This window comes from Pinus tabuliformis, chromosome 1_2 (genome assembly GCF_031772625.1).
Source record: "Pinus tabuliformis cultivar Carrire ecotype Pingquan chromosome 1_2, CPIR1, whole genome shotgun sequence".
Taxonomy (NCBI): Eukaryota; Viridiplantae; Streptophyta; class Pinopsida; order Pinales; family Pinaceae; genus Pinus; species Pinus tabuliformis.
Genome location: NC_142298.1, coordinates 175,426,468 through 175,451,829, shown reverse-complemented (window position 1 = coordinate 175,451,829; position 25,362 = coordinate 175,426,468). Strand labels below are relative to the sequence as shown.

Sequence of the window (25,362 nt, the reverse complement as noted above, 5' to 3'; positions counted from 1 at the left end):
AAAAAACTTGAGGTACTGATCTAATGTTTTCCTGCCCATAAAGATTATTTAACCACAAGGCATCCCAAGTGATATTTCCCATGTTGGCATCTCAAGTTTTTCAACCCAGGGCTACGGTAGACCTATGCTTGTTCCTAAATTCCAGTAATTGGCAAGATGCGGGACTAAGTTTAGGGATGCTAGGATAAAGAACGGGGCAATTTCCAATTTCCAAGGGGACAATAACAAGAAATACAATTGAAGAGTGTACAGGTGACATGCATATCACAACATTTTGCCAAAGACTTCAATCCGTATGATCCCCACGGTATTTGCAAGAACCACTGCGCGAAGGAAGTTCTAAATCTGAATAGAATCCAAATATGGTGGAAATGTCTTTTCTATGTTGATTTTCATAACACCCCACAGTTCTACTTAGTTGTACTCTTTTTGTACATTTTTTGTGGCCGGACATATCATTAGTTGATATCAGTGAAAAATTCTAATATGTAACATCTACTTCACTAATCGGCCATCGAACATATATCAATAACTCTTGCAGGTTTTTCTAAATGGGATGCCCATTAGGGTTCTGAAAGCTCTGGCTGAACAAGTTGAGTGTAATAAATATTTCTACAGTAGCTCTATCCAACAAAGACAGGCAACAAATCAAACAGATTAAACTATTCTAGGCTGCTCTGAAACCCAACAACATGACATATCAAATTGCTGACAGGATGGAAATATTATTCTCAAGATGACAAGACCAATCAACTCCCCATGACAGTTTCAATTATTTTGGTCTGCTTCTGTGCCATTCAAAAGCTGCTAGAGCAACGAAATATTTCAGCATTACTATTTTGACAATACAAGAAATTATAGGTTTCTTGGTCATATATTTTAGTCTAGAATGTATATGATGGTAGTGTGATTTTACTGTCTTTAAAAGCAAACAAAATGTAAATTCCTACAGAAATGACATTTTGCTAAAACATATTATATGAGAACATCTAAGTGGCACCCACTGTGCATCAATGAAAAGCAGGTGACCAAGGCAGATCAATACCATTTTTGTCAGAATCGATGACCATTTCTTGCAGAGTATCTGCCACAACAACTTTTACAGGATCATCATTCTTTTCGGGGATGGGCTCAGATCTCCTGAACTGTGGTAATGTGCCATCCTGCATATGATGTAAAATATTAGGTGATAGATATGAAGGTCCATACAGTAAATAACTAATAATCTCGGTCACAGAATATATGAGCCTTTTACAAAGAATCATGTTTACTCACAAAGTATTCTTTCAACACAGATGATATCTGTTCGACTTCCAGTCTCTCCTTAAGATACTTCCGATCTTCTGCATCTTGAATGAGGATCGATGGCACACCCTCAGCTTTAATTCCATAGTACTATATATTAATTACAACGCAACTGATTAGGACATGTTAGACGTTAAGTAATTATAATATTGTTTCTTGAGTTGCTTATAAAAGCAGAGTAGAGGTTTAGAATTAGTTTTTTCAATTGATATAAGAAGTATCAAATTATAAAAAGAAATACTACGTGTCTCTGCATTGAATTCCACAATAAAATACTTGCATCCATTAAATTTGCTCTTACATGTAAAGCAATAAAATAAGTGGCACAGAAAGATAATGTGAAAATCACTCGGACATAATGATAAAGAGCAAAATAATACTCATTCCCCAATTCTTGTAGTTACCCAGTTCCATGACACACCATCACATCTCATTAAGAGAATACATTCAACAAAAGATTAGGCTACAACAAAAGAGAACTCATTCAAAATTAATGATCGTTCGACCAAAAAAAGCGAACAAAATCTGAGAATTTGACAATTAAGATGAGAACTATCTAAAATTAGCAAGTTCACAATAACATTTCATAAATATATTATTGCCAAGTGATCAATGACCTGGCAGCTGTAGCATTTTCCAACAGTTTCACTCTTTACAATACACTTACAAGTCAGTGTAAAAAATAGTTCAAATTAATGATGTTTGAGTGAAATGAACCACAGAATACCAATACAAATCAGGAAACCCCCAATCAAAGGATGCTAGATAATGAAATTGAACAAAATAAGGCACTTTGCAATTTGGAATATTTTAAATTTTTACTTCACAAGTATATTCAAAAAGTGACACTTTGAACTCTGTCCATATTTGTATTTCGTTCACGAGTACATACTACAGAACATGACTGGAAAGTGAAAATTATTAAAATGAGTATTGACAACATGCCAAACGGTAATTTTAAGTTTTAACAATCTTCAGACAGCATATTTTTAATTCTCATTTAGCTGTTTTTTAACCATGATCTGCCCCCATTTACCACCATATTCCTAATTCACAGAACTAGGGCAATCAAAGCTGCCTACTTTCATTTATATATCATATTGAGCTTCTTAGTGGTAGTATTCTACATGTTTCCCTCTGTAGCTCTGTTGTCCTAGACTCCTAGGTATACAGTCATGCCTTTCCACCAACATGTCAAGAGTTCTAAAACCCAATTTTGCAATCATCGGCACTGGGCTAAAATCGGCAAGGATCTGGAAAACCAAAAGATCATAAAAATCGGGAAAATATCAGTAAAAATTGGCAAACATCAGCTAGGCCAAAAAATCACAATTTCGCCATTTTATCACAATAAAATGGGGACATTTGCAACACTGCTAAAACCTCTTCTTCTGCAAGTTATATTTTAGTGACATACCAGAAATATGGTTTTACGAAATGCACATATTCAGTCCTATGTAGCACAAAGTTTAAGACTTCAGTGAAAGGGGATGAGGGACAGGTTTCATTTGCCCACAGGCATTGCATAGATGTGATTTATCATGTTATTAGTGCAAAGCAAACCAAGTGATTATTTTTCAGGAGACCAGTGCTATATAGGCACCATTTTGGAGAGGAGTCCCTTAGACTTCCCTGAAACCACCAAGTCTTGTCTTCCAGACGTCACCATTTTGGGCAGGAAACGTCTAGAGAATATGGAGGAAGCCCCCAGTTTCCTCGGGAACATCCCCTTCCAAACAGGGGGCAGTCCCTTGCAGTCCCAAAGTCATTGTGATCAAGGAAATGCAGGAGACACAACATTCTTCCCATTGATGCAAGACCCAGTTTACTCAGGAATGTCCCCTTCCAAACAGAGGGCAGCCCCTTGCAGTCCCAAAGTCATTGTGAACAAGGAAACGCAGGAGACACAACATAGGGGCAGGAGCACGTCTGAGATAAACTGAGTTATTCTCCACATTGATGCAAGACCCATATTTAATCATTCACACATTCAAAAATATAATATGACTTGACTGAAAAGAACAGGATAAATAAACATCTGTATTTAGTTATATCCTACCCCTACCGAGATTTGGGATTATATACAAGCATAAAATCCTGCCCTGCATAGTCCTACTCTAAATTTTCTCAAGCTTTTTCATCTATCCAGCAGTTATCCTTGCAAATCAAATGTCAAATAATTTGTGTAGATATGTAATTCTCACTGCATAATCTGACTACTCACTTTTGAATCGCTGAAATCTGTCTTAACCATGGCAGTTCTCATATCTGCTCCACAACTTTACACTTATTAACTCCAAATTAGTTAATACCGCAAAGCAAAAGGGATGAACCTATGCATTTAAGCACCCATTTGTCCAGAATTCTTTCTTGTATATATATTTTATTTGCATGCTAATTAGTTCCAAAGATGAATGGGAGAGATTATGGTGAACTACATTATTTTCTGTTGTTTTAGAATTCAGCTTATAAAGAGCTAAATAAACAACAGACACACAGAGTTAAAATGTCACAACCCAAGGCCTGGGGGGACTGGAGTCTAAAACACCTTCCCTATTTCTCCCAAGTGCTGGCAGCAAAGGTTGGATGGCAGCTTCTCTCCACTCAGAGCTCACGGACTTCAGTGGTTCACAGGAAATACATCTACCCCTGTCCCTCAAAGACTCGATTCAAAGCAACAACAATCAATAACAGGCATAATGGCTCTATTATCTGGTACGCTGTTATCACCTCTTTCCCCCTCATTGAAAATGGCCTAGCTTGGAAGGTAGGGGGATGGCTCACTTCTCCACTTGAGAATGGATCCATGGATCGAATGTAATTTTGCTCATTGTCTTCCTGAGGACCTAATAGCCTTCCTTCATGACAAGGGGCTCTACACCGTCAACCATGCAGCGGTGCCTCTTCAAAATCCGCTCAGATAACAGCAATGGCTCACAGGGCGCCAACTGAACCTCCCATATGGCCTCAAATGACACTGGTCTGCTTACATCTGCACCTTAAGGGAGGCCCACAAAAGCCTCACCAATGATCCGGACAAACTGGTATGGATTCATTCCCTTTCTGGGAACTACAGTCCCAAAGAAGACTATCTCACCCTTATTGTGGATCAGTTACCAGAATTAGGACAGGTAGAGGAATCTTTGGAAGCTTAAATGCCCAGCTAAATCTAGACTATTTATGTGGTGCACTCTGGAAAACGAAATCCCCACCTGAGATTTCCTGCGTAGAAGGCAAAATAAAAAGCTGTAGCCTCTGTAAATCATCTGGGGAAACTGTCTCCCATTTGTTAATTGACTGCTCTTATTCCCAGGTTCTCTGGCACTTCCTCACAGCCAAACTAGGCCGAGCATGCACTTGATCTGGACAAAACCTTATGGAGGCCTGGCAATCATGGTACAACAATAGAGAAGTTAGAGACCCCATCATCCTCCCACTCCTCTCCTACTGGGGTGTATGGTTTGCCAGAAACAAGACCATTTTCAACAAACGCCTGATCCCTCCGGAAATCACTGCTGCCCAATCAATTGCCATTCTAGACCTCCTTCCAAAGCCAAAGGCTGTGCAGCACAACAAAATCATCCGCGCTCTACAAATTGACAGAACCAGACCTTGGGCTTTCTTCGACGGGGGAGCACAGCATTGGTTCACCGAAGCACACTATTCCAGGTTGGTTCCCTATTCTAATAGACTCTCTCTTCTCTAACAAACACGGCCACAGGCCAAAGGAATTACGATGACACTTCTGACATATCTTATGGTAGTTACAGTGAGATGCAGGCATTCATAGGTAAAGGCATGAGCTCAAACAGTCCAAGGACCAATGGTTAGAAATAAATCTTCCTAAACGTACAAGATACAAAGAACTGTGATACAGCAAAATTAGAATACTAGAGAAATGCATGTTGTCTCAAAATTCATTTCATATTTGGGAAAATTTTGCACATCTTGTAATGGCACACCTCAAAGTTGACATGTGGCGCACAACCTCACATTATTGTCCTTCACTGCAATCCAAATTCGTAGGTGCCACTTGGATCCAGCAACGATTCACTTGCTAGGTCTTAACCTGACATCTGAAGGTCGAAGCACACTATTCCAAGTTGGTTCCCTATTCTAATAGACTCTCTCTTCTCTAACAAATACAGAAGAGTTGAAATCTCCTACAAACTCCTGAGATTAGCTCCAGAAAGAAACTCAGCACATAATTGTTGAATGCAACAACCTAGCAAAGCAGGAAACAGACAGTATTCTGCACTACTACATCCTCCAAGTTACTAGCAGTACACTATGCTTAAGTAAACACATCTATATAACAAAATGATTTGCAGAGTTGAGCATTGTGCTCCAAGACATATGGATATCTCTATTAGCTAGCAGATAAAATGTCAGAGATTTTCTTTACTTTACTTGATGTACTCAAAAACAAAGGTGTTTGAAAGGTGACAGTGATCAACAACTCAATGGTGGTTATGTGATCCCTCCTTCAAACTCCCCCTGCTTACAAACCTAAGGCTTGCAAAAATATGTCAAAGTCTAAATGCTGAAGCAAACTAAAAGGCCAATTCAAGGGTTCAAATGCAAGTAGGTGTTCAGTGCGTAAAGGAGAGATTGAGAGACTCAAGCTCCAGGCGCCCACTCGCATGAAGCAGCAAAGCATTAAGACAGGCAACCCTTCCCATAAAACCTGCCATATCATGAGGGCAATGCGGAGGACAGGGCTTAAACGGCCTCACCTTCTAATCTTATGCATGTCAATTTGACTTACTCTCTAAAGAAATGTATTTTGGTGGCAACGGATCTGACATGTGGGATTAATTGGTCTATCCAAGAGTGAACGCTGGTCCTATGTGACATCAAATAAAGCCTTGGTGAGAGGGATAAGGATTCAACAAGTCTCCGTGTGCATTATTCATTTTCATCCCTCTCAAATAGTTTCTCTGACTCCTACAAGATCCCCAGAGCTGACCAGTCTATCCCTCACAGATTGGGAATCGTAATGGATCACTATCGTTGATGTAACAAATGGTGTGTTTTCTACAAGTTAACAGTGTTATTCAAAGGGACTTCCACAATGTGGAAAGATGCAGCAAAGGGCCACTGCAATGTGGCCTATTCAACCCTACAATGAGTAAGATGAGAGGGGCTGAAGGAACAGAATTCAGAGACCAATTATATAATGCACGCCAGAAACATGGAATCATAGTCTTAATTTGAGGGAATGGGAGGCTGAACCTTGGGCCGCCATGGCCATTTTTAGAGGGAACCAGTTGAAAATGGCCTCAATTAAGGAGTCTCTATAAATGATGGTTGGGTGCACATTGGTTCACTTCAACCTCCACCTAGAGGTTAAGCTGTCTCCCACTCTCAACTTAAACAACACCTCTGTAGACTCTACCTCCTCTGGCCCACCTCATTCTATGGATACACCCTAAGTGCTCATATCTCAAAGCTGCTGGAAAGCCCCACTGAAGACACTCATGTGGCTATCTACATTGATACTGGCTCTACAGCTGTGAAGTATGAAGCCCTAGCATGTCATGTGGACCTCGTAACTAAAGCCCAAAATGGGCATTACATTTTTACTTTTCTTTTAGTAACCTAGTATGTTTTGATGAGTACTGTTTTTATTATGCCAGTATGTTAAGCAGTATACCTGTGGACTTCTAAGAGGCAGATATGGGTAGGCCTCCATAGTATTTTTTGACTGGTTCATCCTTAACTGGGGATTCCAGGTTATAGCTGCCCAGGACTATATATTTTTAGTAAACTTAAGATGTATGGTATGGCCACAGCTTTTTTAATATAAGCTCTACCAACTCCTAACCCCCTCTCACCTTGAAAAGAAAAACATAAAAAAAAACTAACCTAGCAAAACTTGAAATTTACTATATACCTTAACAAACAGGGATTGCATTTTTTGTTTCTGTTGGGGGTTAGGGTTTAGGCTTAGGGTTTTGAACAGTGCCCTTAAATAATACAAACTGCACCCAACCCATTATATGGACTACAAGCTTGCCTGGTTAACCATGAGTCTCCAACAATAAGTTATAACAGCTTCAAGTAAAGGTCAATATATACTTCAAACTTCAAAGGCATCCAGAAGTAATGGCATGTATCAGTTGCTATACTTACTACCTAGAAACAGTTGCCAAAGGGCCCCCACTCAATACCAATATGCAATAGAGACTAGATAGATTAAAGGCCGCTTCTCACTGCCTGATACATGAGGCTGGATACTTCAAGAAAGTGACAAAATCCAAAACTTATGGTAAAAAGTGTTTGACTTAACCTTAAAAATCACTAACAGAATCTTACTACTACTAACAGAAACCTGTGCAAAAGCATATACTAATGTAACCAAACTTGACTTTGAATATCTTGTCATGAGAAATGGCCCTTAATTGGGCACACTTTTGCCTACTAAAACAAGGTGACCAGAAGATCCATCTTAACCCCAGATCTAGTAAACACCAAGAGGCATTAAAAAAACAGATGCAAACATCTTGCTGCTTAAAAGATCCAGGGCTAGGATGGATCTATGTTATTTTTCTTATATTTTTCTCTTTTTGCAAACATCAGACTATTATTTTCCTTATAAATATATATCCCATGTTACCCCACGCACTTTCCCTCATTCTGGGTAAACTGGCCATCACAGTTTTGGCACCTACCCCAGCCAGGACATTGAGTGAGGGGACACCAAACATGCTGAGATAAGCTTAACCCTGGTTCCCAATATGCCACTACATCAGCATACCAGAAAAGACAATACAGACTCATATTGACATAATAAAAATATCACACAACAAAGAGTGGAAAGTTCCTACGAGTCTACAAATTTCAAACAAATTCTTACTAATGAAACTTATGAAATTGGATTAAGTGGATTATTGAATGTGTCGTTCTTATTCTAAACTAAACATGCTTTTAGTTCAGGCGAGCTTCAAGAGAACACTGTATAGGCAATAAGCGAGTAATATTGACAGTATGCATTTTGATGTCTACAAGGACAAAATAAAGACAAAAGAGGCCAAATTGTTCACATCACTGAAAAATGAAAATTATTCACATGCTATGAATTGTAGAAACTTTGTAGAGAAATTTATTATTTGTATAAATTACCTGTAGAGCACCTTGACTAGCCTCAAGATCAGCAAGGAGAAATTTCATGCCTTTTCCTCTATGAGATTTTGCTAACTCTTGATATGTAACTTTGAATTCCTCTGCATTGTCTGCAGTAAAATTCAAAAAAAACAAGGCCTGTCCAACACCCAACAACCAAAACATCAGCTTGCTTAGATTCTAGAAAGCTAACAGAGAATACAGTAATTATGGAAAAGACTTGCTGTCTATTCATATTATATGGCTATTCCTTTTAACGAATCATTAACAGGCACTTACAAAGTTAATTAATAGATTGAGATATAAAAAAACTGCATTAAGAAAGGACAACATTCTAAAGCAGCAGAAGAGCCTTTGAGAATAAAATTTCCATCCTGTTTGAAAAGCAACCCAAAGAAGAAGGATGTACCAAAAGAAATCAGGAAATAGAAAAGACATGCAATTTCTAACCAATATGTTAAGCTGTAGCTAAAAAAATTTACATGCGACTTTTCATATAATGTTTCCCATTCACAAGTCACTATTGGTGAATGGCAACAAGCACAACACAAACACACTAAATAGCAGACTTTCTATGTTATGTGGGTGTTTTATACCACTCTGGAGGTAAACCCGTTTTCCTTACAGACCTCCATAAGCACAATTAGCAATGATCATAATAACTTCCAACATTTTGAGAAACAATTTTATTGATGTAAGAATCGTATAAACCAACAAAGAGTTTGTAGTCGACAGTTTAGAGTAGTGAGTTCAACCCACACACAGGCTTCCCTGTAGCAGTCACCACTAACAATCACCCTAAATGACTCACAGCATTAAGTATGGTACACCCATTCAGATTTGCACTTGGAATGGCCTCAAGCACAATTAGCAATGATCATAATAACTTCCAACATTTTGGGAAACAATTTTATTGATGTAAGAATCATATAAAGAAAGAGTTTATAGTCGACAGTTTAGAGTAGTGAGTTCAACCCACACACAGGCTTCTCTGTAGCAGTCACCACTAACAATCACCCTAAATGACTCACAGCATTAACTATGGTACACCCATTCAGATTTAGACTTGGAATGACAAAAAAAAAACAGTGAACCTAACCATTGTACCTTATACTAACCCCTATGATATCCAACTCAGATATGGCTATTCCAGTAACAGACCTTTTAAGTTATTCATACCTTGGCATCTGGGCTGTTGAAGAATTTGATAACATGAGAATGACTTTCAGGGTCCTTAGTCAGAACTGCTACAAGGGGAATACTGGCTTCTTCAACAAACTTCTCTAATGAATCAACATTGAAATCCTGCATATTCATAAAATTATTGTGAAGCACTAGAAAAGAAAAGAAAAAATGTTTGAGCATTTAAAATCCTTAAAGAATGTTGAATCATTAGACTTGTAGATGACTCCAGTCTTCTATAAATATGATAGTGATCTGAAATTAATATTTACCTGAGAGTCAGAATATCGCTCATCAAAAGGCTTAAACAGCCGAACGAATGGTGGGTTTATTGGAGAATTCTTCAAAGGAAGGAATGTAGCATCGGATGTATGACCAAAATCATATTCTGAACGCATTGTCTCAGTAAGAGTAGTGAAATTGGTATATTCCTCACCCTCAAAGTTTGAGAACACTCCAACCTGTTTATTACAATAAAAAATATTCAAACAAATGCTTTGCAGAAAGAAGTTTAAAATATAAAAGCAAAATTGCTCGTGTATACAATTGAATACATACTATGAATACTTTCTTGTCACCAATAAGGCTAGTGGCTTCTTCTGAAGATTTGATTTCCACAGATGCGGGACCAGCCTGCTTTTTCAAGTACTCCACAATACCATCTGCGTCACGAGGACCTTTATACTCTTGAACACTTGACCCTCCCTTCCGAATGATCTTCAGAGTTGGAAATCCCTTTACGTCATATTCACTAGCCAAAGCTTTATTTGTTTCTTCATTAGCATCAACTTTAGCCAAGACAATGGGTGGGTCATGATTTTTAAGAATAGCTGCAGCTTTCTCATACTGGCAATCACAGAAATTCATCGATTACAATAACGTCAATCGGAATACAGAAAATACAAACCGAGGAAAGGTGGAACTTGCACCACAAAACTTTCCTCAAAGCTTTTAGCATTAAAATTGTATATATTAATACTTTCAAATAGTTGTTCAGCAGCAATGAAGCTAAAAGATGGAATTACCTCAGGAGCAAGACGCTTACAATGACCACACCTGTTACAAAAAACAAATCCATTAAAACCCCAGTAAGCATGTTGAATAGCTACAAATAAGTACAATAAAAAGTACTTAAGTTCCTTCCTATGCACTGGAAGCTTCCTATTCGTTAATTTTTTTAAAGTTTGTCAAAAGGAATCATAGAACAATATGTTACCTTCGTTCATTGAGAAAGTTTGGTTCCAAAGGTTTGACATGGGTGCAGAATGGTACTGAAGAAGATCAAGAAGGCCCGGAAGACAAACTTATTACAAGGATGCAACTTAGTTCAAAGCAGGTCTGCCAGAGAAGAGGGACACTAGGAAGAAGGCTGCTTTAGGTTCAAGAAAACTAGACATTATTAGAAAGATTTGTGTGGTTGCGAAGGAACTTCAGGACGAGGTTAGGAGCAGTTTTGGTTGGTGTGACAATGGAATTCCAGAACTTGTATCATTAAAATCTTGCTTTTCTTTGAAACAAGGTTAAGGTGGGAGTTGAAATTTTGAAGCACTTCAAGGTCATTAAGTTTAAACTGATCATGATGCACAAGCTTTGCTTGTTGGGTCTGCAGTTAAGGTGGATGGCATTGGGGACACTTCATAAGCTTTGTTTTACATACAAGGGGCCCGAATGATGAAGTCAGATGTAACAACTCCATTTTGAACCCCAAGATTAGTGTAAATAATTATGTTGTTATCATTTGTAGCAACATTTAAATATCACCATTACGATGAACCAACTGAATGACTGGGAATGCGAGCACTAACATGGATAATCATACCATGAGTGAGAACTGGTGAGAGGGTTATGGGAAATTAGCCTTGCTTGCTATTGCCAAAAAACCTCACCCAAAGTTTTAAGCCAAAATTTAAATTTGAAATCTGACTACCTTGTTTTTCCACCAGCCCATAGGTCATTGAATGATGCACTGGGTAGCTGAAGCAACCACCCACCGCCATTTATAAGTAGTGGTTGTGGAGTATTCTTAGCATTCAAAGGGCAGCATGGGCAAGAACCCATCTCAAAATTCAAGAGTTGACCCACAGATGGTGTGGGGAAATGGGAGAAAATATGTGGAGCAGACTTCTACAAGAACATTCAAACCACACACAAAGAGAGAAAAGACACACGACTGCAAGTGACTAGAGCAGCAAAATCGCAAGTACACTACTGCCATTTCCAAGCAGAAAGCTTGTTGGGGTGTTCTGAGTGTTACTAAGGTTTGGGTGCCCAAATAGGCCCAAAAAAGTGCCAATCAAGGATTGGATCAATATTGGTCTGTTTTGGGGTCTTTAAAAACAAATTTGCATGCCAAATACTCACCTATGATCTCTGGAACTTAGCTTGGTTGTGGGGGACACAAGTTGATGCATGTTGGGCAAGCATGATAAGCAATGAGCAAGGAAATCATCGACAGACTATAGAGAAACAAAGAGATTTCTATATTGCTACGCTAGGCAACTGAGTGGCATCTAGAATTTATGGAGACCCCAAGCTCAATAAGCAAAAGAGTTCTCTAACGTTCTTGTAATTGCGAAAGAGAGTTTCCTTCACCCATCCCAAATTTTTGAGTGTTCGTAGTTTCCCCTTGCGGTATCATGGTCTGGATAAGGGGTGTGTTAGTTTTTGGCAGTAGCATCGGACAGGTGTTCTAGTCTCGATTTGTGTTGGAGAGGCTAAAGAATATGAGATCTCCAAACCCAAAAAAGGTTTCGGGAGAAAACACCTAGAGACAACTCAATTAAGTTAATGGATCAATAATTAAAAAATGCTTAAGTCTAACTTCGTAAAATTGATTAATTAACAACAATTAATTGAGAAAGATCAAGATAGCTCTAGAGACTCACACGGATCGAGTCTGAGATGATCTTAGCCATTGATAACAATTTAATCATGGTTGTTTGTGATCAAGTGAGAGATGATAAGAGCATATCGATGGGATGAGGAGAGACAGATCGAAGAGACATCGAGCAAGAGGGAGAGCAAGTATCCTTAACAGATTAAGCTATCTAGTGCATTCCGCATGGAAGAGAGTTCAAGTGATCCAGGTGGATATTGGTGGCCACCTGCCAAGTCCACCTGGACCCCCACCATTTTCTTTCTCAGCATTTTCAGTTTCCTTAATTGTAGCACAACTTACTATTTTTAGCAGTTTTTCGGGTCCTGAACTTCCGGAGCCATTTTGAGGCCCTAAACGACGTTTCTTTGGGGAATCCGGGGGCAACATGGTCCATGGAATAGACCAATGTTGCCCGTTCCAACAATGATAGTGCTCGGATAGATCTTTCTAATGAGCTATTGTACGCGTCAAACGGAGATCATATGCCAAAGTTACGACCCCGGGAAGTTGATGTACCAATTTACCCCAAACGGGGCCCACAGTTTGGCGTTTCATCTCCTAGGGTTAGGTTTTGGAATGTTAAGGGTTTTTCCATTGTTTCTCAACAATAAATAGGCCTTCGAGCCTCATTGTAACACAGTTCAAAGGCATGTAGCCATCACATCTCTTCTCAAAGATAAGCTACCATCGCCCTAGCTGGTTTATTTCCATTTCTGGTTGTAAGCATATTTTAGTATTTTCCATTAATGAAATGAAGTATTATTTCCTCTGCATCTTTGTGTATATGGCTATCTCTGTAATTTGTTGCGTTCCTGTTTAAATCCGGATCAGTGGTATCAGAGCGGTCTGCTTTTTCTCTGTTTTTCTTTGCATGTCCCCAACAAGGTCGGGATATAAGGAGTTAGGGCTTGAACTGGTTGAACCTTTGCAAGACCAGCCTCGCAAATCCCGACGGCCTCCCATGGCGGACGAGAAGAAAGACGAGGGGGCAGGAGATCCCATCAAAATCTTGCTCGAAGAAGCCCTCGAGCGACAACGGAACGCGATGATGGACAGCTTTGCCCAGATCCTTCAGCGGCTACCCAGAAGCGGCGCATCGGCTTCCAGTAGCTCCTCTGGAAACGCCACACCCTTTAAGGTACAAGTTAATTTTGAAATCCCCATATTCGAGGGTCAGATAGACGCTGATGCCGTAGATAAATGGTTAAATCTGCTAGAGGGTTATTTTTCTGTTCATGAATTTTCGAGTCGGGAAAAGATTGTTTTTGCTCTTCTCAAAGCAGCCCCCCACGTCAAGGACTGGTGGGAAACCTACTGCGAGCAGAAGGATGAAAGTACTGGCTCACTATTTTCAGCCGCACCCACCTGGGATTCGTTCCGGGATGCCATCAAGGAGCAGTACTACCCTGTCGGAAGCTATGAGGATGAATACATAAAGTGGACCACGCTGCGGCAGGGAAGGGACCAAGACGTGCCGGAGTTCACCAATCTTTTCCATACCCTTCGCACAAAGTTGGGTATCAAGGATTCGGAGCAACATTTGATACTCAAATACCGTGGCTGCCTGCACAAGTACATCCAGGAAGAAATACAATTCCTAAACATCCCCTCGCTCGACGCAGCATACCGATATGCCGTCAAGGTCGAGCAGAAGTTTAAACAAAAGAAGCGAGACTTTGGATTTGCGAATCCAAAGCAGGGGAAAGGTGCCCCTAAACCACAGAACAAAGGACAAAGCCAAGGCGGGACAGCCCAAGACAACCAGCTGAAGCTGCAAGCAAAGAACAACGCCGCGAAGCCGAGAAAGGACACTGGAAAATGGTGCGAGTTCCATAAGAGCTCCACTCACAACACAAGTGAGTGTCGGGCCAAGCAGTCACTGGTGGCTGAGCTAAAGGTTTCAGAATCAGATGCATGTTCCGACTCTGAGTCAGAACCCGATAAGGGGTATGAAAAAGGGAAGCAGATCATTGATGCGGATCCCAGCGCCACTGTTGCTACCGCAAAGATCCAAAAAAATGAACCCGAAGATCCAGAGGAGGAGGAGCGTCTCTTCCACTCCCAGATGTGGGTAAAGGGCTCCCCGATACAGTTCATTGTTGATAGCGGGAGTCAAAAGAACCTCATTTCGGCAGAGGTCGTGAAGCGGTTGGGCTTACCGACCACAGCACATCCACAACCATACACCAAGGGCGAGATCTTCGCGTGAGCCAGCAGTGTCGCCTTCCATACAACATCAAGCCCTTCACGGATGAGGTATTGTGTGACATTGCTCCCCTTGAAGTTTGTGATGTATTACTAGGACAACCATACTTGTGGAAGCGACATGCTGTGTATGAATCAAGGCCCCGTGCTGTTATTATTACATTGGGAAATAAGTTGTTCAGGATACCAGAGGTAGCACCACCTGCCGCCATCTCTTTGATTACTGCAAAACAATGCAGTAAGATCATTTCCAAAACCAGGAAATTTGTTTTTCTGATGATACGCCCTCAAGGGAAGAAGAAGACAGTGGCCGCGGCCTCCAAACGGGGTCCCTCTGCACGACAGCTACAGATGGACAAGATTGTGGAGGAGTACGAAGACATCTTCACCTCCCCGGCAGGGGTTCCCTGCACTGTCAAGTCAAGCACTCCATCGATCTGACCCCAGGTGCGCCGCTACCCAATGGACCAATTTATCGGCGCTGCGTTCTGGAGAACAATGAAATCAAGAGGCAGATTCAGGAGCTCCTGCAGAAAGGTCACATCCGTCCGAGTTCATCGCCCTGTGGGAGCCCGATCGTGTTGGTACAGAAGAAGGATGGGACGTGGAGACTCTGTATTGACTATCGGGCGCTGAACAAGATCACTGTCCGTAATAGGTACCCGATCCCGCGGATTGATGACCTCCTAGACCAACTAAAGGGGGCGAAATATTTCAGCAAGATCGATCTGAAGTCAGGATATCACCAGGTACCAATCGAACCCTCAGATGTGTGGAAGACTGCCTTCAAATCCAAGGAGGGCCTCTTCGAATGGTTGGTCATGCCTTTCGGATTGACGAATGCTCCTGCAACCTTTATGAGGCTAATGGATGACATCTTGCGGCCATTCACCAACTCCTTTGTAGTAGTATACTTGGATGACATTCTGATCTTCAGCCAGAGTTGGGAAGAGCACCTCCACCACATCCGACAGGTTTCCAAACACTGCGGCAACACAAGCTATGTGCCAATTTGGAGAAATGCACTTTTGGCATGACCGAGGTTCAGTATCTGGGATACATCATTGATGAACAGGGGGTGCATGTCGATCCAGCCAAGGTCCAAGTCATTCGGGATTGGCCCTCTCCAACCACTCTAACAGAGCTCCGCAGCTTTCTAGGTCTTGCCAACTTCTACCGCAGGTTTGTGTTGGGGTTTTCTCATATTTCTTGGCCCTTGAGTCAAGTCACCAAGGGAGGGGCGAAAGCAAAATTCTTTTGGTCTGAATCTCAACAGAAGGCATTCAGGGAGTTGAAGGATCGCCTCTGCACGGCACCAGTGCTCGCGTTACCAGATTTACAACAACCATTTGAGGTCGAGACAGATGCCTCTGACTATGCTATTGGGGCAGTCCTTACTCAACATGGACATCCAGTGGCATATCACAGTGAAACACTTTCAGACACAGTCCGGAAGTACCCCACTTATGATAAAGAGATGTATTCCATTGTACAGGCCTGCCGACAATGGAAGCATTACATTTTGGGGAAGGAAACGGTCATCCACACAGACCACCGACCCCTGCAGTTCATACAGACCCAAGGGAAATTGCAGAATGATCGCCATCAGAAGTGGTCTACATACCTGCAACAGTTTCACTTGAATATCAAGTATAAAAAGGGCAGCACCAATAATGTTGCAGATTGCCTCAGTCGACCACCGATCATGGCGCTAACCACCGTGCTCAACTCTTGTGGGCACGAGACTTCTGATTGGCCACTTCTCTACAAAAGCGACCCAGAATTCGGCCACACATACCAGACACTCTTGGAGGGTCGGCATGTTGCAGATTTTCACCTCCAGGATGCCCTATTATGCCACCTCGGTCACCTTTGTGTTCCTTCAAGCGAGCGTGCCAAGATGATTTGGGAAGCACACTACAGTCGGGCTGCTGGGCATTTCGGGGTCGAGAAAACAGTGGCAGTACTGCAAAATTATTTCTATTGGCCGAATCTTCGACAGGATGTTGGGAAGTACATCCGATCATGTACTGCCTGTGCCATTGCCAAACCGACCATTAAGAAGCAAGGCCTCTATACCCCGTTGCCTACCCCTAGTCGACCTTGGAAATCCATCTCCATGGATTACATGTCAGGCCTTCCTTCCACTAAGCATGGAAATGACTGTGTTTTTGTGGTCGTCGACAGGTTCTCGAAGATGGCCATTATGGTGGCCTGCAAGAAGAATATCACAGCAGAAGCCACTGCTAAACTCTTCTTTGAACGAGTGTGGGTGCACTTTGGGATCCCACAGTCTATCATCTCAGATCGGGACAGTCGGTTTCTCAGCACATTTTGGTCCAGTCTCTGGTCAATGCTGGACACCAAACTCACGAAGTCCACAGCCTTCCATCCTCAAACTGATGGCCAGACAGAGGTTGTCAATAGGATGATTGTGCACATTCTGCGCATGTATAACTCAAAGCATCCACGCACATGGGACGAGAGCCTCCCCTATGTTCAGCACAGCTACAACCGAGCTCTTCACAGCTCCACTGGCCATAGCCCTTTTCAGGTGGGTTTGGGATTCCAGCCACTATGCCCCATTGATGTGGCCATGCCACTTGCAGCTACTCACATGAATTCAGCTCATGTCCAGTCCGAAACAGATAAGGCCACCAGCTTCATTGAGCGCATCCAACATATTCGCCAGCAGGTCCATGACATTCTTGAGAAATCAAATGCCAAGTACAAGCAGCGACATGATCAACATCGGGTGCCACACAAGTTTCAGGTGGGCGACAAAGTCTGGTTGCATTTGCAAAAGGAACGCCTTACTGGAGCCTATCGGAAATTGAGACCACTCCGATATGGTCCTTACACCATTACTAAGGCTATGGGAGACAATGCATTTGAGCTCAGCATTCCCCCATTCCTTGGCCTGCACCCAGTGTTCAATGTGGACCGCCTTCGGCCATACTTTCCACCATTGCTAGACACATCCGACATTGCAGAACAGCTCAAACCCACAGAATTAAATCCAGATTGCATGGAACAAGCTGCAACTGATCGAATCATGGACACACAAATCAAGAACACTCGCCAACAGAATATCCAACTATATCGAGTTGTCAAAGCAGGCCAACTCCTTCAGCAGGGCAAGTGGCTATCCAGGGAACAAGTTCAGCAGAAGTTTCCTCATCTCATGGAGGAGCTCAACGCAATGGGGACCATTGCTTCCTAAGGGGGGAGGAATGATCCAGGTGGATATTGGTGGCCACCTGCCAAGTCCACCTGGACCCCCACCATTTTCTTTCTCAGCATTTTCAGTTTCCTTAATTGTAGCACAACTTACTATTTTTAGCAGTTTTTCGGGTCCTGAACTTCCGGAGCCGTTTTGAGGCCCTAAACGACGTTTTTTTGGGGAATCCGGGGGCAACATGGTCCATGGAATAGACCAATGTTGCCCGTTCCAACAATGATAGTGCTCGGATAGATCTTTCTAATGAGCTATTGTACGCGTCAAACGGAGATCATATGCCAAAGTTACGACCCCGGGAAGTTGATGTACCAATTTACCCCAAACGGGGCCCACAGTTTGGTGTTTCATCTCCTAGGGTTAGGTTTTGGAATGTTAAGGGTTTTTCCATTGTTTCTCAACAATAAATAGGCCTTCGAGCCTCATTGTAACACAGTTCAGAGGCATGTAGCCATCACATCTCTTCTCAGAGATAAGCTACCATCGCCCTAGCTGGTTTATTTCCATTTCTGGTTGTAAGCATATTTCAGTATTTTCCATTAATGAAATGAAGTATTATTTCCGCTGCATCTTTGTGTATATGGCTATCTCTGTAATTTGTTGCGTTCCTGTTTAAATCCGGATCATCAAGCCAAAGAAGGAGAGCGAGTATCCTTAGCAGATCGAGCTATTTAGTGCAATGATTCAACAAGGAAGAGAGTTCGAGCCAGAGAAGGAGAGCATCAGTGATTGAGGGAGCAGCAAAAGGAGATTTTTGGAGAGTTTCCCGGTAGCAAGGAAGTTGCATTATTCCTTAGAGAGGCTGCGCAAAGGCTTCAGAGGGCCAGTTCAATTCAGCCAAAGAGGAGGTCGATTCAGTTGTTGGTGGTCAGGCAGAGAAATAGATTCCAGGCAAATCCAGAGGTTGTGCGAGTAGGACCTGCGTAAGCATTGCGCAGAGATTGTGAAGGGGCATTTAAAGTGAGCCAAAATTGAGCCAGTATTGGAGCCAGATCAATTGTCGAGTGATACAATTTGTCTCACAGATATTTTGGCTAGATTATTTTCTAAGGATTGCTAATTTGGCATCCATATATTGTACTAAGAATTTTTGTTGCATAATAATAAAATAAACCCTTATCTATTGCACCAGTTTTCCCTTCAGGATTATTCTAAGTCCAAAATATCGGTGTCATTTTTATTGTGTGTGTGCATCATTTTCTCAGTGTCCAGTTTATTTTAACAGCATAATTTTATTGTGAAGAATTGTAATGTGATTTATTCGTTATTTGTCGTATAACAAATAAACTGCAAAATCAGTTAGAAGAATAGATTTCCAATCACTACAATTTAAGGAAAATTTCACATGGTATCAGAGCAAGGAAGATCAAATCAGAAGCTTTGAAGCGAGAAGGAGAAGTTGTGCAGGTTCAAAGGGAGTTCTGAGCATAAATTTCTCAGATCTGCACAGGCCACCAGGAAGTACGAATTGCAAAGGCAGAGGGGGTTCGATTTCCAATTCCAGACAGGAGGAAAGCTCAAATAACCTCGGAAGCAAAGATTTGTAGGCAGTAGATTTGCCAGGAAGTAGTTCCAGTGAGCAGAGCAATCAGTTCATTGAGTAGATCTGATGGCAGTGATTTTGCAACAAGAGTTTCAGCTGCAGATCTATGCAGTGACAGGAAAAGAAAAGCACACAAAGGAATTTCCAGAATTTTTTAGAGGGTTTCCAGATCTAGATCCAGGAGGAGATCCATAATTTCAGGAAGCATAAGGCCGTAGCAGTTCTCCCAGTCAACCAGGGCAAGCTTCAGGAGCAACAGATTGTGTGCCAAATTCCAGAGAAGGACTTCTCGAAGGTTGAGCGAGTTGCCCAGTAGGAAGCAACAAGTAGAGTGAGAGTCAAAGAAGGATTTCTAAAGGCAAACAATAGTAGATCTACACATTTCTAAGGAAGTATGAATAGCAAAGAGAGGCCAAGCAGGGAAAGAGAAGGAGATTTCAAGTTTTAGTCTTCAATTATTTGAGCTTCACAAGGATGGTCACAGTAGGTCTCAGAGATTAGGATAGACTTGACAGAGCCTATAACTTTGGTGTCTGGAAGGCTAGGATGCAATTCCTTTTGAATGAGCATGGCCTGAAGGAGTTCGTGATAGCAGCCATAGCTATACGACAAACCCTATCCATTTTCACGAGTATAAGAAGAATATGGCCAAAGCGAAGAGGATGGTCTTGGATGGAGTCTGAGATCATATTGTCTGGCATATTGCATATAAGGAAACAATAAAGGAGATGTGGGATGTCATTATGAAGCTATACCAAGATCCATTAGATAATCGTAAAATGATTCTCAAGGAGAAGTCGAGGACCACGAAGATGCAGAAGGGTGAAGGAGTAACTCCTTATCTCACCAGAATTTAGAATGTTCGAGATGAGCTAGTAGTTGTGGGAAAGAAACCAGAGGACAGCGAACTTGTGCAAATTGCTCTAAATGGGTTTACCAAAGAGTGGGAAACTTTGTCTAGGGGATCATTGGATGAGATAAATTGCCAGATTGGAAACGTCTTTGGAGTGATTTCACACAGGAGGAGCTTAGGCTCAGTCTTGTCCAAGGCACTACCAACAACAATAGCAGAGGGTCAATGGTTAAGAAAGAGGAGGAGAATGTAGCCCTTGCCAGTAAGGGAAAGGCGAAGAAAGGTCCCAGTCAGGGATAAAACTCAAAGGAAGGCGAAAAGAAGAAAAAATATCTATCAAAGATCAAATGCTTCAAATGTGGTGAGTTTGGTCACTATAGCACCCAGTGTCCCAAGAAAAAGGCCAAGAAGGAGGAGCAACAGACCTGAATTGCGGCAGAAATAGATGAGTTAACCTCTAGGTTGGAGGAATTTGAATTGGCAGCGATTATACCTCCAGATGGTGGAGAATAGTACTTCAGAGTTGCAGATGGGCAAGGTCCAGGGAGGCACAAAATTGGACAAGTGTTTCCTTATGGATCATTACCTTGGCTACGAGGGCCCACAAGTATCCAGTAGCAGGAGAAGGGTGAAGGAGTAACTCCTTATCTCACTAGAATTCAAAATGTCTGAAATGAGCTAGTAGTTGTGGGAGAGAAACCAGAGGACAACAAACTTGTGCAAATCGCTCTAAATGGGTTGACCAGAGAGTGGCAAACTTTTGTCTAAGGGATCATTAGACGAGATAAATTGCCAGATTGGAAACGTCTTTGGAGTGATTTCACACAGGAGGAGCTTAGGCTCAATCTTGTCCAAGGCACTACCAGCAACAATCGCAGAGGGTCAATGGTTAAGAAATAGGAGGAGAATGTAGCCCTTGCCAGTAAGGGAAAGGCGAAGAAAGGTCCTAATCAGGGACAAAACTCAAAGGGAGGCGAAAAGAAGAAAAAAGATCTATCACAGATCAAATGCTTCAAATGTGGTTAGTTTGGTCACTATAGCACCCAATGTCCCAAGAAAAAGGCTAAGAAGGAGGAGCAACAGACCTCAGTTGCGACAGAAATAGATGAGTTAACCTCTAGGTTGGAGGAATTTGCATTAGTAGCAGTTATACCTCCAGATGGTGGAGAATAGTACTTCAGAATTGCAAATGGGCAGGCTCCAAGGAGGCACAAGATTGGACAAGTGTTTCCTCACATATCATTACCTTGGCTATGAGGGCCCACAAGTATCCAGTAGCAGGAGAATCAAGATGTCAACAAGTTGCACTCGGATCTTGAGAGACAGTGCAGAACTAGTTGCAATTAATTACTAGCGGGGCATAGAGGCAGTTGGGCGCAGACAGATACTCGGTAGACAGAGCAGAGCTAGTGTAGTCAGAGACTCGAGAGACAATTGCAGAAGCTAGATGCAAGGACAATAGAAGAATTCTCAGTTGCAGTAGTTGCAACGACTGAAGCACGACCTGCATAAAACTTGAGAGTAAGGACGGGTCTTATGTTGGGTCGGGTCACTCGCATAGAACCCGCGGTCTAGACCAAGACCCCACAGCTTTTTCATAAGACCCAGCTACCCGTATCAAACCCGCAGGTAGCCTATTAAACCCTTATCGGACCCGTATAGGACCCGTCGGGCATGAAAAGGCACAAACAATCCAGAATTTTGATTTTTTTATTTATTTTTTCTTTTTTGGAAATGAGGTGGAGGGAAAGGGAAATTGGAGAGAAAAAAATGCTTTATAAGCACCTCTCTCCCTTCCATTTCTCATTCACTTATTACTTGAGTGTTTGGCTAATTCGTGTGAGTGTTGAGAGTGAAGCTAAAAGAGGCTGAAGGAGTTGTTGGAGGAGGCTAAAGGAGGTTGAAGGAGCTGTTGGAGGCTGTCTAGACCCGAACCCAACAGGTTTTTCATAAGACCCGACTACCCGTATCAAATCCGCAGGTAGCCTATTAAACCCTTATCGAACCCATATAGGACTCGTCAGGCATGAAAAGGCACAAACAGTGCAAAATTTTGATAGTTTTTATTTTTTTTTCTTTTTTGGAAATGAGGGAGGGAAAAAACTGCTTTATAAGCACCTCTCTCCCTTCCATTTCTCATTCACTTGTCATTTGAGTGTTTGGCTAATTTGAGAGTGTTGAGAGTGAAGCTAAAGGAGGCTGAAGGAGTTGTTGGAGGAGGCTAAAGGAGGCCTCATCAGATCAGACTCAACTTCAGGGAGGCTTCATGAACCTAGTTAGGATGTTTTCCATGTATTCATTTTTGTTTTTTTTTGTTTTTAATTTTTTTTTATGTTTGCAAATTTTTTTTTATGTTTGGGGCTGCATGTTTCTCAGCCACATAGCGGCCCTATGTGGCTGAGAAACAGCCACAGGGCCAAAAAAATTGCAAATTAAAAAAAATCAAAACCAAAAAAAAAAAAAAAAAAAACTTCCAGATTTTGTCACCATGCCACCAAAGGGTTTTAGACAATCTTGTGATCCGGCATGGGCACATGGTCAACGAATCATTGTCGATAATGACCACAATATCAAGCGCAATTATTGCAATGCCACAATGCATGCAAGCATAAACAGGCTGAAATACCACCTAGCCATAATTCCTGGGAATGGTGTGGGATGTTGTCAAAGTTGCCCTGATGAAGTCACTACTAAAATGATAGTTGCTTTGGAATCCATTAAAGAAGCAAGTTCTAAGAGGGCAAGAAAAAAGGATGAGATTGTTGGGATAGGTAAATCTTCATCTCAGAGTGAAACACAGTTTCCAAGTCCAGGTATTGGTAACTCCTCTTCAAGTGTTGTGGCAAACAAGAGCATAACCTCTTCTTTCTTCAGTTCTTGTACAACTCCGGGATCTCAACCAACCTTGGACAGTTTCAATGAAAAGAAGAGGAAGGAGGCAGATATGGTAGTGAGGAGGTTTTGGTACCATAAATCATTCAACTACACAAAGTCTTATTTTTATTAGCCCATGGTGGATGCCATTGCAAGTGTTGCCACTGGATACAAAGCCCCAACTTATAATGCACTTAGGGGGAAAGAGCTAGATGAAGAGCTTGAGTGTGTCAAGGAACAATTGGAGAGCATTAAAAGCTCATGGAAATTTACAAGTTGTACAATTATGTCTGATGGGTGGACAGATCAAAGGGGTAGAACAATAATAAATTTTGTTGTATTTTTTGCCCTAAAGGAACCATGTTCCTAACATCCATTGATGCATCTACAAATGTAAATGATGCACATTAGATTTTTTCATTGTTGGCTAATGTGGTGGAGGATGTTGGGGTTGCAAATGTTGTCCAAGTAATCACGGACAATGCAGCAAATTATGTGGCAGCTGGAAGGTTGCTTTGTGCCAAATATCCCACCATTTTTTGGATTCCATCCGCTGCCCATTGCATAGACTTGATGCTAAAGGACATTGGGAAGTTAGAGTGGGTGCAAGATGTTGTGCAAGAATGCAAGCAAATTACCAAGTATATTTATAATTATGCTTGGGTGTTGAACCTTATGAGGGAATTCAAACAGTGTGAGCTTAGTCGCCCAGCTGTCACACGATTTGCTACAAACTTTCTTTCCCTCCAAAGCCTTTTGTATGAGTACCAAGCTTTGAGAAGAATGTTTTGTAGCCAGCAATGGGTATTTTGGAAAGATAGCACAAAATCAGAAGCAATGTCTGAAAACATTTGTCTTTGCTGATAGTTTGTGGGACAAAATCCCTGAGATTGTCAGCTTCACTAAACCCCTTGTGAAAGTCTTGAGATTGATGGATGGAGAAAAACCTGCAATGGGATATATTTATGAGGGCATGGACAGGGCCAAAGAGGCCATCAAGACTTTCTATAAGGGAAATGAATCTAAATATCTCCCTATATGGCAAATTATTGATTCCAGATGGGACACAACTACATTCACCATTGCATGTAGCAAGAGCATATCTCAATCCGAGCTTATTCTATAATGAGGGGTGTAGCATTCAAAGAGATCCTGAGGTAATGAGAGGTGTCATGATATGCATTGAGAAGATGTTCCCGGATCAAGATATTCACGACAAATCAACATACAACGAGATATGTACAAGGAAGCATCTGGCATGTTTGGATTCAGCTCAAGCCAATGTCTCAAAGACAAGAAAATGCCTTGTAAGTGCAAATTGTTAGAACTTGGTTTGTAATTTTGCTAGTTTTCTTTTTATATGTTTGGCATTGCAAACTGATAATCTTTGTTGTTATCTTTTTACAACTCATTGGTGGATAGATTGTGGCACTAAGGCACCACAATTACAAGAATTCGCCATCAGAGTTCTGAGTCAACCCTGCAGTGCTTCTTCTTGTGAGCGCAATTGGTCAGTGTTTGAGCACATACACAGCAAAAACAGAAACTGGTTGGAGCATGAGAGGTTGGAGAAGTTGGTTTTCACATACATTCACCATTGCATGCAGCAAGAGCATATCTCAATCGGAGCTTATTCTATAATGAGGGGGGTGTAGCATTCAAAGAGATCCTGAGGTGATGAGAGCTGTCATGATATGCATTGAGAAGATGTTCCCGGATCAAGATATTCAAGACAAATCAACATACAACGAGATATGTACAAGGAATCGACTGGCATGTTTGGATTCAGCTCAAGCCAACGTCTCAAGGACAAGAAAATGCCTCATTGCCTTGTAAGTGCAAATTGTTAGAACTTGGTTTGTAATTTTGTTAGTTCTCTTTTATATGTTTGGCATTGCAAACTGATAACCTTTGTTGTTGTTTTTTTACAACTCATTGGTGGATAGATTGTGGCACTAAGGCACCACAATTACAAGAATTCGCCATCAGAGTTCTGAGTCAACCCTGCAGTGCTTCTTCTTGTGAGCGCAATTGGTCAGTGTTTGAGCACATACACAACAAAAAGAAAAACTGGTTGGAGCATGAGGGGTTGGAGAAGTTGGTTTTCACCTACTACAACCTTCGAATGCTCACAAAACAAGTGCAACCAAAGGATGCAG

The 25,362-nt window shown here is 41.6% G+C and overlaps 1 protein-coding gene across 1 annotated transcript in view; it reads right to left on the bottom strand.

Moving 5' to 3' along the window:
* Window positions 1-25,362, bottom strand: part of LOC149205056 (protein disulfide-isomerase-like) — a 60,933-nt gene that overhangs the window by 23,134 nt on the left and 12,437 nt on the right. The window contains exons 2-8 of the mRNA XM_089394878.1: window positions 10,638-10,668; window positions 10,171-10,458; window positions 9,885-10,073; window positions 9,610-9,735; window positions 8,431-8,568; window positions 1,276-1,395; window positions 1,046-1,163 (exon numbers count right to left, since the gene is read on the bottom strand). Coding sequence (XP_089251004.1) covers window positions 1,046-1,163; window positions 1,276-1,395; window positions 8,431-8,568; window positions 9,610-9,735; window positions 9,885-10,073; window positions 10,171-10,458; window positions 10,638-10,668 — 1,010 coding nt within the window. The remainder of the gene's footprint in view (window positions 1-1,045; window positions 1,164-1,275; window positions 1,396-8,430; window positions 8,569-9,609; window positions 9,736-9,884; window positions 10,074-10,170; window positions 10,459-10,637; window positions 10,669-25,362) is intronic.